Below are 15,881 nucleotides of genomic sequence, written 5' to 3' on the forward strand. Positions count from 1 at the left end.
TCTTTGCCATTTGGGCTTGCAAAAGGGGAAACATTCCCTTGGGCTCCCTCATGATTAAAACAATAGGATTGGAGATGTTCCTTTAGAAAAATTTGGGTTCTGCAGGAGGCTGACTATTTTCTTCCTGCCCTGTTGCATCTTTGTGAGTGTGCATGTGCTTATTTGCAAATGCTTTAAACCTTTGTAAAGATTTATCTGCTTTCCTTGTTGATATGCACATAAGATTTAAAAGGAGAAGGCCATGCAAACCATTGTAGATTACATTTGGGCCAAGAAATGTAAAAGCATCCAGGCTGATGTATCTGAGATGAATGCAAACCTGGGAGGGTGGGCAGTCAGGAATCAGAGGTTAGCAGAGATGCAAAGCTACAAGCATTATTTTCAGATACAAAGCCTTGAAAGCTTTCTTCTCCTTACCTTCCTTGCTTTCCCTTAATTTTATCCTTTGTTCTTGGTGGAGCTTAATGCAAATAATGTAACTATCCTCTATATTCTGTTTCTCCAGGTGTTTGTGACCACAGTGTGGAATTTTGAGCCATACATGGTGCCGTTAGCATTGTTGATGCTCTTTGGGTATAACATCTCCCTGAGCAGTCCTGACAAAGCCTTAATCATACAAGATCCCCAGGTAGGTATAAGGGTGTGTGTGTGTTATTTTTTCAGGTCCACCTGGGGCTTCATCTGTGGAGTGCAGGAGAATGAGAATCAGAGAAGGGCAACCTCACTAGACCAAGGACTGCCCTCATCCTTTGAGGAGCATGCTGGCATGGTTGATAAATCCCAGTTTATACCATTAACTTTATGGCTCCATGTAATACAGTATGGGAATCCTGTAATTGCCTGGGGAAATCAGCCAAGTGCTTGTTTGTTCTCCAAAAAGAGGGTGAGGCCAGGATAAGAATTTATTTATTTCCCGGGCTTATGAGTCACTCCACCGTTATCATCCCTGAGCAGCCAATGACAGTTTATATGATTTCTCCCTGATACTTAATCTTTTCCTCCTATTTCCATATTAAAATTAAAATTTGTCAGCTGCTTCGGAAAGGGCTGCCCCTATTTTGGAGTATGTAGCAACCGAATTAGGAAATAGCATCTTGAAGCAGATTGGAGCTGTTTAAACACCCCCGTTTTATTGCTGTTGTAATACTGATAATAATATTAATATTGCTGCTTTGGTTATGGGTCTCTGGTGGGTCTCCTCTCCTGCCTCCCCAGAGATGTGGCAAATTACATTTTTACTTAACCAACTATTTCAGGCACACTGAGTACAATGACAAACGATAAGAGGCCAGGCGATCCCAGCCAAATCCCAAATCCACATTTAGCATGTTTTTTTTATTACATCTGGAAAATGAGAACTTTCCCCACTAGAGGGGATTTGGGAACAAACAACCCATTAAATACAAGAGGAGGATTTTCAGAGAAAGAGTATAAAAGTCTAGTGAATTTGATCTAGGCTGAGGAGACAGAGCTGCAAACCATTGCTCTCCATCACTCATCCTCTGGTGACCCGTCAGTGTCTCACTAAAATCTGAGATTTTCTGAACAGCAGCTAAATAGGTGATGGATGTTATTATAGATTACACTTTTTGCAGAAAATACTCTTGTTTCTTGATCCTACTATAGCTTTGCAAAGTTCATGTTCAGTGGACGTATACCGAACTCTTCTGCATGCTCAAAATATATGTGTAGGAGTAGTGAGGTATATTTACCAACCCTTTGTTCATGCCCTATATGGAGGCAGATTCCAAACCCTAATACCCCCAGGAGAAGGAGGAGGAACTGGAGCAGGAACAGGAGTCACTGTAGTGTAAAGATTAAAGTGTTCGATGGAGAGATCCAACTTTAAGTACTTCCTCAACTTCAGAGCGAGTCACTGTAGGATTTCATTCAGTCCAAACTACTTCACAGAGTGGTTGTTGGGACAAAATGTGGGAAGGGCATCCATGTAAGAAGCTTTGCAGTCTCAAACAGTAGGCAATAAATAAAATGTGGTATACTGTAAATGTATTTCATACCATCACTGAATTCATAGCTGTTGAAGGAAATCTGGCCAAGATATGCCTCTTTAGTAGGGTTAGATTAACGCTCATGAAGTCAAGCCTTTCACATGTTAATGCAATTCCCTTCTCAGAGATGAAGCAAGCATAAGGGAGCAAGATCAGAGTTTTGCATGGGAAGAAGAGAGGAAAGAATCTTGGGGGGCGGGATTTCCAGAAAACCCATTTGAACGTTTAAGCTGTCTGGAGGCAGCTGAATTGGAGAAAGAGAGAAAACAACATGAGAACAGTTGTCCTTGATCAGGCCCAGGCCCATCTAGCTAGCATTCCATCTCCTTTGCATTGGAGGAAAGCATCAAGAAGTCCACAAATTGGAGATAAAGGTAGCCATCCCCCCTCATTGTTGCCTATGCACCTAGTGTGTAGAGTTGTACTGCCCCCCTACCTGGAGACAGCACTTGCTAATCAAGGGCAGTGATTGATTGACTATGGCGATCAAGTCAGTGTCAGGTCTTACTGACCACATAGGCAGACCTTCTCCACAATGATCTGTCCCTACCAGTCTCTTCAGATCTCCCTGCAGTGCACCCATCACCACTATTATTTTTTATCTGTTCAATCGTGTCCAGTTCTCAGAGACTGCCTGGACAAGTCCCTGTAGTGTTCTTGGCAGATTTTTCAGAAATGGTTTGCCATTGCCTCCTTCCTAGGGCTGAGTGAAAGTGACCTGCCCAAGTCACCCAGCTGGCTTTGTGCCTAAAGTGGGACTAGAACTCAAGGCCTCCCTGTTTCTAGTCTGATGCCTTAACCACTACACCAAACTGGCTCTTTCATCACCACTATAATTGAATCCACTTACTTTGCTGTTGATCGTCCACTTCTCTTTCCTTTCCTTTTTCTCAGGATTGTGGCTTTCTCAAGAGAGTTTAGTCTTTACATAATTTGAACCTGGTTGTTTGTGCCTTGAGTGAGAACTTCGGAATTATTTGTTCTATGATCTGTTTGTCTGTTTTCTTGGTATTCTCTGACACAAAAGTTCTAAAGTGTTAATTTACATTCTATCCTGCTTTTTCAAATTCTAACTTTCTATAGAATGTCACAGGGAAAATCATTGCCTGCACAATTCTGATCTTTGTAGGTATAGACACATCATGGCATCATGGCATTTTCAAAGGTCTTCATTACCACCCTACCAAGTGCTAATCTGCAGTGTATTTCTTGATTTCTGGTTCCTTTACTGTTGATAGTTGATCCTAAAAGGCAGAAATTATCCACCTCTTCAATGTCATTTCTGGGACTGGTTGTCATACCTGTTCTCATCTTTACACTTAACTGTCATTTCATTTTTTTTCACTGTGATCGTTGACTTTTGTTACTAGAGTTTGCAGATTATTTGCATTTTCAGCTGACAGAATACTATCATCAACCTAATGCAGGTGATTTACGTTTCTTCCTCCAATTTTAAAACCACACTAATCGTTTTGCTATCTATCTATCTGTCCTGACTCCCAGGAAACACTCTGAGACAGGGAACTGGTCCCTAATGTTTTATTGCTAGTACATAACAGGAATCCTAACAAACTGAACAAGCGTGGGAAAACCCAGCCATATAACCCCCAAGGGTTAAGGCGGTCCCGATCTGTGTCTCTTTGAATGGCTGAACAATTCATCAGTGCTACGCATGCGCTTGACAGTCTGGAAAGGAGCCCCCTGCTGGCCATCCTTACTCATGACACTATCTATCTATCTATCTATCTATCTATCTATCTATCTATCTATCTATCTATCTATCTATCTATCTATCTACCTACCTACCTACCTACCTACCTACCTACCTACCTACCATCTACCTACGGACCTACTCTATCTACCTACCTACCTACCTACCTACCTACCTATTATCTACCTACAGACCTACTCTATCTATCTATCTATCTATCTATCTATCTATCTATCTATCTATCTATCTATCTATCTATCTATCTACCTACCTACCTACCTACCTACCTACCTACCTATTATCTACCTACCTACCTACAGACCTACTCTATCTATCTATCTATCTATCTATCTACCTACCTACCTACCTACCTACCTATTATCTACCTACCTACCTACCTACCTATTATCTACCTACCTACCTACCTAACTACCTATTATCTACCTACCTACCTACAGACCTACTCTATCTATCTACCTACCTACCTACCTATTATCTACCTACCTACCTACCTACAGACCTACTCTATCTATCTATCTATTATCTACCTACCTACCTACTTACGGACCTACTCTATCTACCTACCTACCTACCTACCTATTATCTACCTACCTACCTATTATCTGCCTACCTACGGACCTACTCTATCTATCTATCTATCTATCTACCTACCTACCTACCTATTATCTACCTACCTACCTACCTACCTACCTATTATCTGCCTACCTACCTACCTACGGACCTACTCTATCTATCTATCTATCTATCTACCTACCTACCTACCTATTATCTACCTACCTACCTACCTACGGACCTACTCTATCTATCTATCTATCTATCTATCTATCTATCTATCTATCTACCTACCTACCTACCTACCTACCTACCTATTATCTACCTACCTACCTACCTACCTACCTACCTACGGACCTACTCTATCTATCTATCTATCTATCTACCTACCTACCTACCTACCTACCTACCATCTACCTACGGACCTACTCTATCTATCTACCTACCTACCTACCTACCTACCTATTATCTACCTACGGACCTACTCTATCTATCTATCTATCTATCTATCTATCTATCTATCTATCATCTACCTACCTACCTACCTATCTACCTATTATCTACCTACCTACCTACGGACCTACTCTATCTATCTACCTACCTACCTACCTATTATCTACCTACCTACCTACCTACCTACTCTATCTATCTATCTATCTATCTATCTACCTACCTACCTACCTACCTATTATCTACCTACCTACCTACCTACCTACTTACGGACCTACTCTATCTACCTACCTACCTACCTACCTACCTATTATCTACCTACCTACCTACCTACCTATTATCTGCCTACCTACCTACCTACGGACCTACTCTATCTATCTATCTATCTATCTATCTATCTATCTATCTATCTATCTATCTACCTACCTACCTACCTATTATCTACCTACCTACCTACCTACGGACCTACTCTATCTATCTATCTATCTATCTATCTATCTATCTATCTACCTACCTACCTACCTACCTATTATCTACCTACCTACCTACCTACCTACCTACGGACCTACTCTATCTATCTATCTATCTACCTACGGACCCACTCTATCTATCTATCTATCTATCTATCATATAGGTTGGATAAATAAGGAGAGATTATACAGCTTAATCTTACTCCTTTGCTGACCTGGAGCCAGTCTCTCTCATCACGGTCTGTCTGGATTGTGGCTTCCTGCCCTGTGGATAGGTTTTGCATGAGGACAATGAGATGTTCTGGGATTCCCATTTTCCTAAGTATGTTAGTCAACACAATCAAAAGCCTTTCTATAGTCAGTGAAGCATATACTGACTTTCTGTGGGTGTGTTTTGGTTTTCTCAATTATCCAGCATGCATCAGCAATAATGTCTCTTTTTCTCAGCTTTTTCTGAAAGCAGCTTGGAACATCTGGCATTTCCTTTCCATGTAGGGCTCTAATATTTGTCAGGTGTACCTAATAGTTATTTTCCTAGCATGTGAAATTAATGATATTGTATGATAGTTTGCAATTCTGCTAGGTCTTCTTTCTTTAATATTGATATGTAGATTGACCTCTTCTAATCTGTTGGCCACTGTGTTGTTCTCCAGATTTGTTGGCATAGTGTGGCTAAAACTTTTACTGATTTTCTTTTATTCCATGCCATATACAGTATCTGTAGATATTCCATCAATTCCTCAAGCTTTCTGACTTGGTAATGACAGGAGTGCTGATCTAACTTCATCTTCTAGTACTAAAGGTTTTTGTAAAGAGGGAATATCTTCTAAAGTATTTTGGATGTTGACACCCCTACTGTTCAGTATACTCTTTCAAACTCTGTTTGATCTTATTTGAATCAGCTACTACTATCCATCCATTGGCATTTTTAGCATACAAATTCAAGGCTGGAACCTCCTTCTGAGTTTGGAGATATTTTGGAAAACTGTTCTTGTTTTTCCATGTCTGCTTCCATGTCTTTACAGATGTAATATTGCTTCTTGTCTCTTCTAACAGCTCCCGGACATTCTTTGTTAAGTTCCTTCCTGAGATCTTTGTCATTCTTGGCTTTGACGTCTCTTCTCTTGTTGGCAATTTCTACTGTCTGTTCTGACATGGTTTGTTTTCTTCTGTTTCTTCCTCTTTGGCAGTCTCTTTTCACATTCCCCCTTAGCAACTTTTTAAATTTTATTTCTATGACTGTAATAAAGATTTTATTTCATTTCATTTCATTCCATTCCATTCCATTTCACAGTTCCTCTGGTTCCCTATCAATGAGGTTTAAGGCTTGAAAAAGATTCCTAATGGTAGATTTATGCGCAGGATCATATTGTGAAAACTGAGTGGCTTCCTTCTTCTGTTTTAGCTTAGCTTGGAACTTACACACAAACATGATCTGTTTCAGTCAGCCGTGGCCACGCCTTTCTGTTGTAACTGAACTCTTCCCTCTCCTTGTTCCAATAATATAGTCAAATTGATTTCTGTGTGCTCTGTCTGGTGATGTCCATGCATATAGGTGTTCTTTTGCTGGTTGTGCGAGCAATGAAGAGATAATTGGATTAGCAGAAAGTGATTAGTCATTCTCCTGCTTCATTTCTGTTTCTTCAACCCTACAGTCCAACTACCTTTTTGTCCTTAGTATTTTCGAACTTTGGCATTCCAATCCCCAACCACAAGCAGCACATCTTGCTGGCATGTTCTCTTGATTTCAGATTGAACTCAAGAGAACCATGGAACCATGGAACTCAGCCATGGAACTTTTCTTCTGCATCAGTTGTTGGTACATAAACTTAGATAACTGTCATATTAGAGGGTTGTCTGCAATGTCTAATAAGTAATATTCGGTCACTGACTACATTGCACCCAAGTACTGTTTTTGCTACATTCTACCTGACTGTGAAAGCAACACCATTCCTTCTTTGTTCTTCCTGTGCTGAGCAATAAACAGCTTGATCTTCTGACTGAAATTGCCCAAGTCCAGTCCATTTCAACTCGCTGATGCCCGAAATGTCAATGTGTGGCCGATTCGTTTCTTCTTCTGCTGTGTTGAGCATTCCCACATTCATGCTTCATGCGTTCCAACTGTAATTCTGTCTTTGCAGCTTTGGATTCCTTTTCCTACTTGGCAGCATCAGCAACAACAGATCTCGAAGGCTTTAATCTAGCTATTTCATGAACACCATTAATACTCTGAAAGATTCTCAGCCCTCCCTCAATAATATGTTGAATACTATTGGATCTTAAGGGTCCATCATCCAACATTCTATCATCCATCACTTTGTCCTGCCTATCCATGTGGTTTTCCTGGTAAAATACAAGAGTGGTTTATCTGTGCATTCTCTCATGTGGTATGAAAGGATGCCTTTGTCATCGCTAAAGTGATCACCTGCTTCTAGCATCTTCTTATGTCTCTGCTGCCTGATATAGGTGCCTGCTTGCTTCAGGCTGGGGAGCTGGGATGAACTTCATGCCTTGGTGATCCTGATCGAATATAGACGCTCAGCATCCACTCTCGGTATTCTTTGCTCATCCCTCCCAGGAACCCTATCACCACCACAATGAGGACTTGAGGGGGGAGTAGCCATATACCAGTTGCCATAGGAATTTGTCTGGTTTCCTTTTGATGCCATCTGAACTATTGGCCAAGGAGTTTCACAATGGCTCAGAACTGGAAAGGAGGATTTAATTGCAAACGTTCAGAGTTGAGATATTGAATTGATGATCTCCACGAGGAGAGGGAAGACTCCAAGTTGTGCAGAACCTGGAGATGCCCAAAGGAGCAGGGAAAAGAAACTAAGTCTTTTCTATTGTAGAGCCTCTTGGGACCAAAGCAGAGAATTTGCAACAATTGTTCCTTTCCAATTTGCCTCACTTGTGATGACTCTTGGTGAGTCTTACCATGCAACCAACCATTGGACATACGTGCAATCCCCAGTGAAGAACAAAATTACTCTGCCTGCCCTACTGGAAGGTCATATCTAGAGCAGTGTGAAAACCACTTTCAAACAAGAAGCTGGCAGTTATGGAAGCATGAGGAGCAGGTGGTATGAAGCTGTCCTTCCAACCTGCAGTCAAAGGTCAGGAGTAACACACAACCATCTATGTTGCTTCTGGGAGTGAGATGGGAGGGGCAGAAAAGAACCCATGGGAACTATTTGCCAAGCTTACTAATGCATCACAGAGTTCCTTTGACATCACTACCATCTCCAAAGAATGCCAGAGGAGCTACCAGTCTTAAAATTGTTGTGTTCCCCATGTGCACTGGCACCCAGCATTTTCTAAAGAAGAAAAAGGTGGTAGTCCAAATATTTCCAGGTGCCGTGAACATTGGTTCCTTGACCTTGCCGTATGTTGACATCAGGGTCCTTTTATCTTTTAGCTGCATTTCTCTTTGTTGCCAAGACAACTTAACATTTAGCTTTATAGAGCCCAGCCCTAGATTAATCTTCCCTTCAAGTGGCTATTCCTGTGCCCACCACCACCATGACTCAACTTCTTTGTTGTAATTTTTCAACAAAACTGTTTTTAATTCTGCTTTGGCACATCTCCTTCGTTCTGCAATATTTATATACATTTATTATATAAGGCTTTTTTTTAAAAAAAGAATCAGCCTATTCAAATACCAGCACTCAGCTAATCCCAAGAATATTTTTATACATTGCTGGCAAAGAAATGATACTGAGATTCAAGTTGCCCTTATGTTTCATCCTAACCTCACTCTCTTTTTCACCCTCTCTTTGAACATGTGGAGTGATCATGCTATATAGAATTTTGTATCTGATTCTTAAGATTGATTATGTGTGTGCTAATGTATTTTCTACCTCCTAATGTTTTCGTAATGGCTCTAAAGGGAGGGAACAATCACTGAAATAAGCAACAATGGTAGAACAAACAGAGTGTTCAGAATCTCAGCCTTGACATTCCAACTGGTTCATTTGTCAGATGAAGAACAAAGCCCCTTACCAGCAGAGAAACTTGGCAATGAATTAAAATAACATAAAATAACGTCTCTCAAAACCTCCTGGCCTTCAGAACAATTAGACTTCATCTGTTTTGTTTAGATGTTAACATTTTGTCTTGGACAAGGGCTATTCTGTGCTGCTGTTTTCTGTTGTTTTTTTAAGCCTTCACATAACCTTGTGTCCTTGAGAATTAAAAAAAAAGATGATTGTTAAAGGAAAAATAAATTAGAGATCTTAATTGGAGATATGTACATACCTGTCACACTCTTCTCTTCTGGGATCAGCAGTTTTGTGTAAAGCACAGGGAAGGGGAAAGAAGTCTTAGTTGTTTTACTTTTTAAAAGCACATGACTCCAGAATGGGTATTTTGGACTTCCTGTCCCATCATTTCAAACAGTATAGTTAGTAATTAGGAAGTATGGATGTTGTGAACCAAAGTCTCTGGAGGACAACCAAAATGCCTTCCCCCTTGGAGAGGAACTTGGGCCAAACATAGTACGTTGTGGTGTTTTATGCTGACTACAGATTGTCCACCTAATAAAATATAATTCCTATATTTCCCAACTACAAGGAGATATGAATCTCCTTATGTACCATGGTAGAAGGTTTCAGATGAGTATATGCTGGAAGATAGACAGAGAAATTTTTAAGGTGAGCAACTACTGCCCACTTTGCTATATGGAAGAGAGAGTTGAGTATGCCAGAAGAAACTGAAACTTAAGTTGGATGCCATGAAAGTGAGATACTTTTGTGTGTGTGATGGTAAAACAAGAATGAATGGGTGCTGAATTGATGTGGATAGAATCCAAAGGTGAATGACCAGTATGAATGGCACTAGGATCATTTTGTCATACAGAGAGAACGAAAGAGGGCTGAATCTGAAAACCAACAAATGAAAGGAGAATAAATGAGTTGAAAAGAAAGGGAAGAGTGAGTAAGTGGTGGCTGAGTAGAGTTCATAAGAGATCCTCAGAAAGAGAGAGGCCAGAGTTTAAAGAACAAAAGACCATGTATGAATTAGTATATGGAAGCAAGGATGGAAGAATATGGAGAGGCATAGTAAATTGAGTTGATACAAATTAAATTTAGTTATAGTTCCTTTCTTTTTTCCCATCTCCTGCCTCCCATTTATTTTGCTTACTGTTACTTCCTCGTTTTCTGCGCTTTGCTTAACGTTTGTTCCCTGAACGGGAATTGCATGATAGGAGGTATTTAATCTTTGACTAAGATTCTCCTTGGATTGTTCCAACTTCAAGGACTAGGTGGATACATTTCTGTTGCAAAACCCACTCTATGACTGTTCCAGGGTGCATCTTCTTTTAGGCAACAATAACTGGGTTAAAGAAAATCCGAATAACTCTCTATATTTGATCTAACATTTTATTGCTAGTTCTGACCAGAGGATTATTTAGAAATTTTGATTGCATATATTAGCTTATATTTACCATTTGTTTCATGTTATATGAATTGTCTTAAATGTGAATTGTTCAATGTTATAATGCCATTAATTCATTCATTTAATTTTGAGGCCACCCAACTCCACATGACTCTGGGCAGCTTACAGTATTAAATATATATGTAAAGATTAGATTTGATTAGTGTATGAGGGAGCTATTTCTTCTAGTTTTTTTTTTTTTTTTTGGTATAAAAAGACGCACATATTTTTCAAAAGAAGTGCTTATATGTTATGTTGACTTTCTCAAATGGTCTAATATTCTTCTTCATTTTGTTTTTAAAGGACTGCATTATTGTAGAAGAGGACGAGGATGATGACGACAAGGTAAGAGAGTGCGACAGGATCTGAGTTTGAGAAATTAAATTGGAGATAAAGATTCTACAAATATGCATACATCCTGGGAACATTATTTTGAGAAGAGTGATTTCTGTACATCAGAAGAGAAGGAGCTGTGGAAAACTAGTGATGCATTTCAGGCATTTTTTATTACTTTTTTGCACTAGGTCACTGAAATGCATAAAGGCAGACTTTTAAAAAATGTAATGAAGTGTGTTTCCCTCTCCCACACAATACAGCAACTTCTAGGGATAGCAGTTGGCTGGGATGTAACAAAGAAGAACATGGTTTCTATCAAGTGCATGCTTGTGTTCTTGTCAAAATATACAGAGACCTTTCTTGACCATAACAGAGAGTGCTTCTGGGAATTGTAATGTCTTTGGAGACTAACTGTTTACAACTTAGAAACACATAGACAGTTAATTAAAAAACAGAGGAACCAATTAATTCCTTTCTGTATGAACGATCGAACTTTAAACTGAAAGAGTTGTGCTGCCGGATCTTCTTTTCCTTGTCCAAATACCAACTGTGATGGAAGATAACAATGGTTGGTTTCCCAAGCAAGCTCCTAGCTTCTAAGAGAAGCTCTAAGCTTCTCCTTAGTGATGGCCTTTAACCACAAAGTCTGTCTTCTTCCATAAAATTATAAGACATCAAAAACGTCACTTTTCTCTCCCCTCCTTCCGGAGTAACTTAGATTTCATTTCAATGTATATCAACTGAAGGTTTTAAAAGAAGGATTTTTCTGAAAAAAGATTATTTTGTCATTAAGTAAGGCCATGCCAAGTTTTCCTGAGTTTTGATCGTGTACTGAAATAGGCTTATTCAATGAGAAAACCACATTTGTTTCTCAGCTTTTCATTCAGTTCCTGGATGCCCAATTACATTCCTCACACTACTGTGAAAAAATGTTTTTCCCAGATACTTAGAGGATCCTCAGTGTGCCCTACTGAATGTAGGCTTCATTCTATTATATGGAGGGAAACATGTGAAAGCCCTACTTATATTCCCCCCAGAAAACAAGTCCCCCACCACAAAAGAATGGCCTTGCCCACTTTGCATCTTTGTTAAGGGGAACCCTTAAACACTGGATATGGTTCTCTGCTTGCTGATCTCCACATGGTTAATTCTTTTTTTTTTATAGTAAATTTTATTAAGTTTCAAAGAAAGAATAAAAACTACAATAAAAACAGAAAAAGACAAAGACAAAAAGAAAAAAAAATAAAAACGTACAGAAACACAAGAAAAGAAAAGAAAATTACAAGATGTGGCTTCCAACTTTTAACAGCAAAAATATACAAAGTTTCCATAATCAATCTCTTACTCTATATTAAACCAAAACACCATATTATTTCTATAAATCATTCCCCTTTAACACATAATGAAACCCACTAAGTACAGTTACTCCTCCCCCTTATATTAAAATAAAGAGAAAAAAAATGTATAAACCTCCTAAATATCTTTCTCCCTTCCAAAAGATAAAACATATTTAATTATTCCCTTCCTACCACTATTCTATACATTTCTGTCTAGTATAATAAAAATCAAATTGAAAGGCACATAAGTTGTCAGCTATTATACTTAATGGTATAACAATTTTCACATGGTTAATTCTTCAAAGGAGCTCAGTTCCTCCCATCCCAAAGGTCAGATTGGCCAAGACAATAGCAAAACTACTTGGTATGTTACAAAATATAGCCGTTTTTGGAATAAATGCTCAACGACTCCATTATGCATGGTGGCACGTCAAATGTTAAGTGTTTGAATGTTTCAGCCTCCCTTGGGCCATGCCGTGCACCTCATTTTCCAAGTTCAGGCTGACTATTTTGATGCAAAAGACTGTAAGTTTTTATTCTGTCCAACGTTGTTTGTTTGTTTGTTTGTTTTTAAAAAAACCCTTTTCCCTTCAAGGTTAAACTTGCCCTTTTGTAGTCTTGTTTAAGCAATAAGCAGGGAAGTAAATCCTTTCTTTGCTCAGAAGATGTGGGGGAAGATTTTAAGTAATTCACTTATTATTTAATGAATTCTTAGTTGTGAATTTGTTTGCAAGGTTTTAATTCTTTCCTAAAGGATGAAGTTTACTTTTATTCTACAGGGAGTACATTGGCTTAGAAGTGGTTGAAATAAGAATGGGGGTGTTTTGCTTTGTTCCAGAAAGATGAAAAAGTCAGGAGGACAGATTTGTCAGATGCACGCCAACATTTTCTTCCTCATTTTAAACCAAAACTTCTGACCCAAGAATTTCCAACCCAGCAATTTCTGGATGCTTATTTCTCCTGTATGCACATGGACGTTTGTTTCTTTGCTGAACCAGTTAGTGTTGTCTTAAGAGAATGAAGTTATTGATAAAGCCACAACAGAATGATACTCAAAGAAAGTTGACTATGATAGAACGAAATGTGCGCAGTGTTAAGAGCTTGTGGCTGATGAGCTCCCTGGTCTTTCGGTCATTGTTGCTAGTGTGGCATGGTCCCTGATTAATGCAGTACTTTCAGCTGTAGGAACAAGGAAACCCTTTGTGCCAATGTGAATGAGCATATGGATATTTGTAAAGGAAAACAAGTAAAAGAAATTCAGACAGAAAGAACCCTTCTGCCACCTCATGTACATAAATATAGAAAGCAGCCACTGCTGTCCCACCTTTGGGAATTTCTGAAAATATCCTTCCCCGTCTGTATGCTACATAAAGATAAGGCTGAAGAAAAAAAAATCAGAGTTCTCACTGTACATGAACAGAACAGGAAAAAACGGAGGTCACGGGCTTAACGAATTCAGAGTGAAACATACACTAATTTAGCATATCAATACAGTAAGACTAACAAACCTTAACAGTGAATAAAACCAAGGTGAGGTCCTACTTAAAGTATTATAATTGCTAAAACACAACAGAGCAGATCTGCCCTTCTAGAACTTGTTAAGAATGGATCCACCTTGAGTCCCCTTGGGAAGGAATCCCGCAGTTGAAATGTGCTACAGAAAAGACCCTATTCCTTGCATCTACAGACCATTCCTACCTTGGTGGTAAGACATGTGGACATCTGTCCATGTATCAAGGTCCTTTTGACTCTTTGGATGTCAGAAGAAATCCCTGATTTCCATTTAATTCAATCTCTCAGTCCCAGACAGTCCAGCAAGCTCACAAGAGAAGATGTAATATTGTGTTGCTAAATTGTGTGATCGCCACATTTTTGTAGTGCAATCTGAGATGTGTAAACAAAGCCAGCAGGATAGCTATCCAGCTGCCACATAACGTTCTTCACAGTTCCAGGCTGCAAGAACAGACTTGCTTCGAAAGATCTCACTTGCATGTGTTTATTTCACTGCTGCTAAGAATCGGTCAGAAGTTAGATAGAACTAGGAAAAACATTGGATGCTGCCCCTTGATTTCTAATCAGCCTCAGCCATTCATGCTTGGAAGCAGTGTGCTGGAACTTAGGAACTACTGCAGGCTTCTTCACTTGTCTGATCAGCACTACAGGTTGGCAAGTGTGGCTAGTGCTTGTCCTCAAACTTGTAGTACAGAGGGGTTGGGCAGGGGGTGGTGCTGTAGGAAAGAAAAGATGAGCAGAAAGGGAAGGTTAAGCATCCTTTGAGACCTGCTGATCATCTCCCTCTTCGTAATTGTCTTGGGAGGAAAATTCACAGGTAAAAGCTTGAGTTTATTCTTCAAAGAGGTTATTCTGCCCTCAACGATAAAAGGAGATTGACATATGGCTTATTTTCGTATAACATTTTAAATCCAGATTAGTAAAACTGCTTTTATTGTGTTAATGTAATCTGAGATGTCCAAACAAATAAGGTGGCTACATGTGAAAGCTTGGTGTACACTCTATGGGGAGGAGGACTGGTGCCCATGGGGTACTTGGACCATAAACTGCCCCACTACATTTTAGCTCTGGTTGAGTGTTGCACCTTTTTAAAAAATTCTTTCCAACTCAGCAGAATGTTGTCAGGAAGTAATAGAAAGAGGCTGAGAACTCTCTCTGTCTTTCAGCAGGAGAACTCTCCAAAAACTTGGAGACTGGGACCAACATTTGGTGTGGACAGAGAAGTTGGCAAAAGACAGGTCAAGTTAAAAATGGGCTGCAGAGACAGAAAGAAAAAAATCCAGAAATTTTTCCCAAATGCATCCCTGTGGGAAGGGTGGTGGGTTGTGGGTCAGAATGCTGCCTACTGCTCCATTCTAAGCCGCCCTCATCTCTCTTCTGGTCACATGACCCAGAGCAGAGGCTATGCAGCCTATCCTGTGGTTCCCGGCCCTCACATATAGAGACACAACATGAGGTGGCAGCAGAAATGCATGCCCCCACACAGAGGCAGAACATGTTACGTGGAAGAAAATAAAGGCATCTCTCATGGCCACTGTAGATAAAGAGGTCTGAGGAGTTTGAAGCAGTTTGAAATGACATGAAGTAGATGATTAAAGCCAAGTGAGCTGGTTACACTTTCTGAAAAAAAGAGATGGAATTTAGTGGAGGACTGAAATGGGGAGTTTATTGAAGAAAAGCCCAGCATGTTTTTAAAATGTTCCTAAATGCATGTTTGTTTGCAAATAAAAGCAAGATTTTAAAAACAACAGTCAAAGGTGAAGCAATTAAGAAAGAGTCTTCTATGTTTTATATAGCCATTCTTAATAATGAACTTTCACTGTGTATATTTGGGTTTTTCATATTGCAAGTCCAATAGTGTATAGTTATTGCCATATTTAGGTATTTATGTTCATCCCAAACTTGGACAAAATAAAAACCTTTGAAAGCTGGCTGGGTGACCTTGGACCAGTCCCTCTCTCTCAGCCCAAGAGCCAATCAGGCGTAGTATGAGAGTTCTAGTCCTGCCTTAGGTGTGAAAGCCAGCTGGTTGACCTTGGGCCAGTCC

General features: G+C 39.6%; 1 protein-coding gene across 1 annotated transcript in view; it reads left to right on the forward strand.

Annotated features, from left to right (window-relative positions):
- The window catches only part of MCTP2 (multiple C2 and transmembrane domain containing 2), a 151,077-nt gene that overhangs the window by 121,354 nt on the left and 13,842 nt on the right, over positions 1-15,881 (forward strand). The window contains exons 18-19 of the mRNA XM_063314329.1: positions 506-628; positions 10,953-10,994. Coding sequence (XP_063170399.1) covers positions 506-628; positions 10,953-10,994 — 165 coding nt within the window. The remainder of the gene's footprint in view (positions 1-505; positions 629-10,952; positions 10,995-15,881) is intronic.

The sequence above is a fragment of the Candoia aspera genome, chromosome 13 (genome assembly GCF_035149785.1).
Source record: "Candoia aspera isolate rCanAsp1 chromosome 13, rCanAsp1.hap2, whole genome shotgun sequence".
Taxonomy (NCBI): Eukaryota; Metazoa; Chordata; class Lepidosauria; order Squamata; family Boidae; genus Candoia; species Candoia aspera.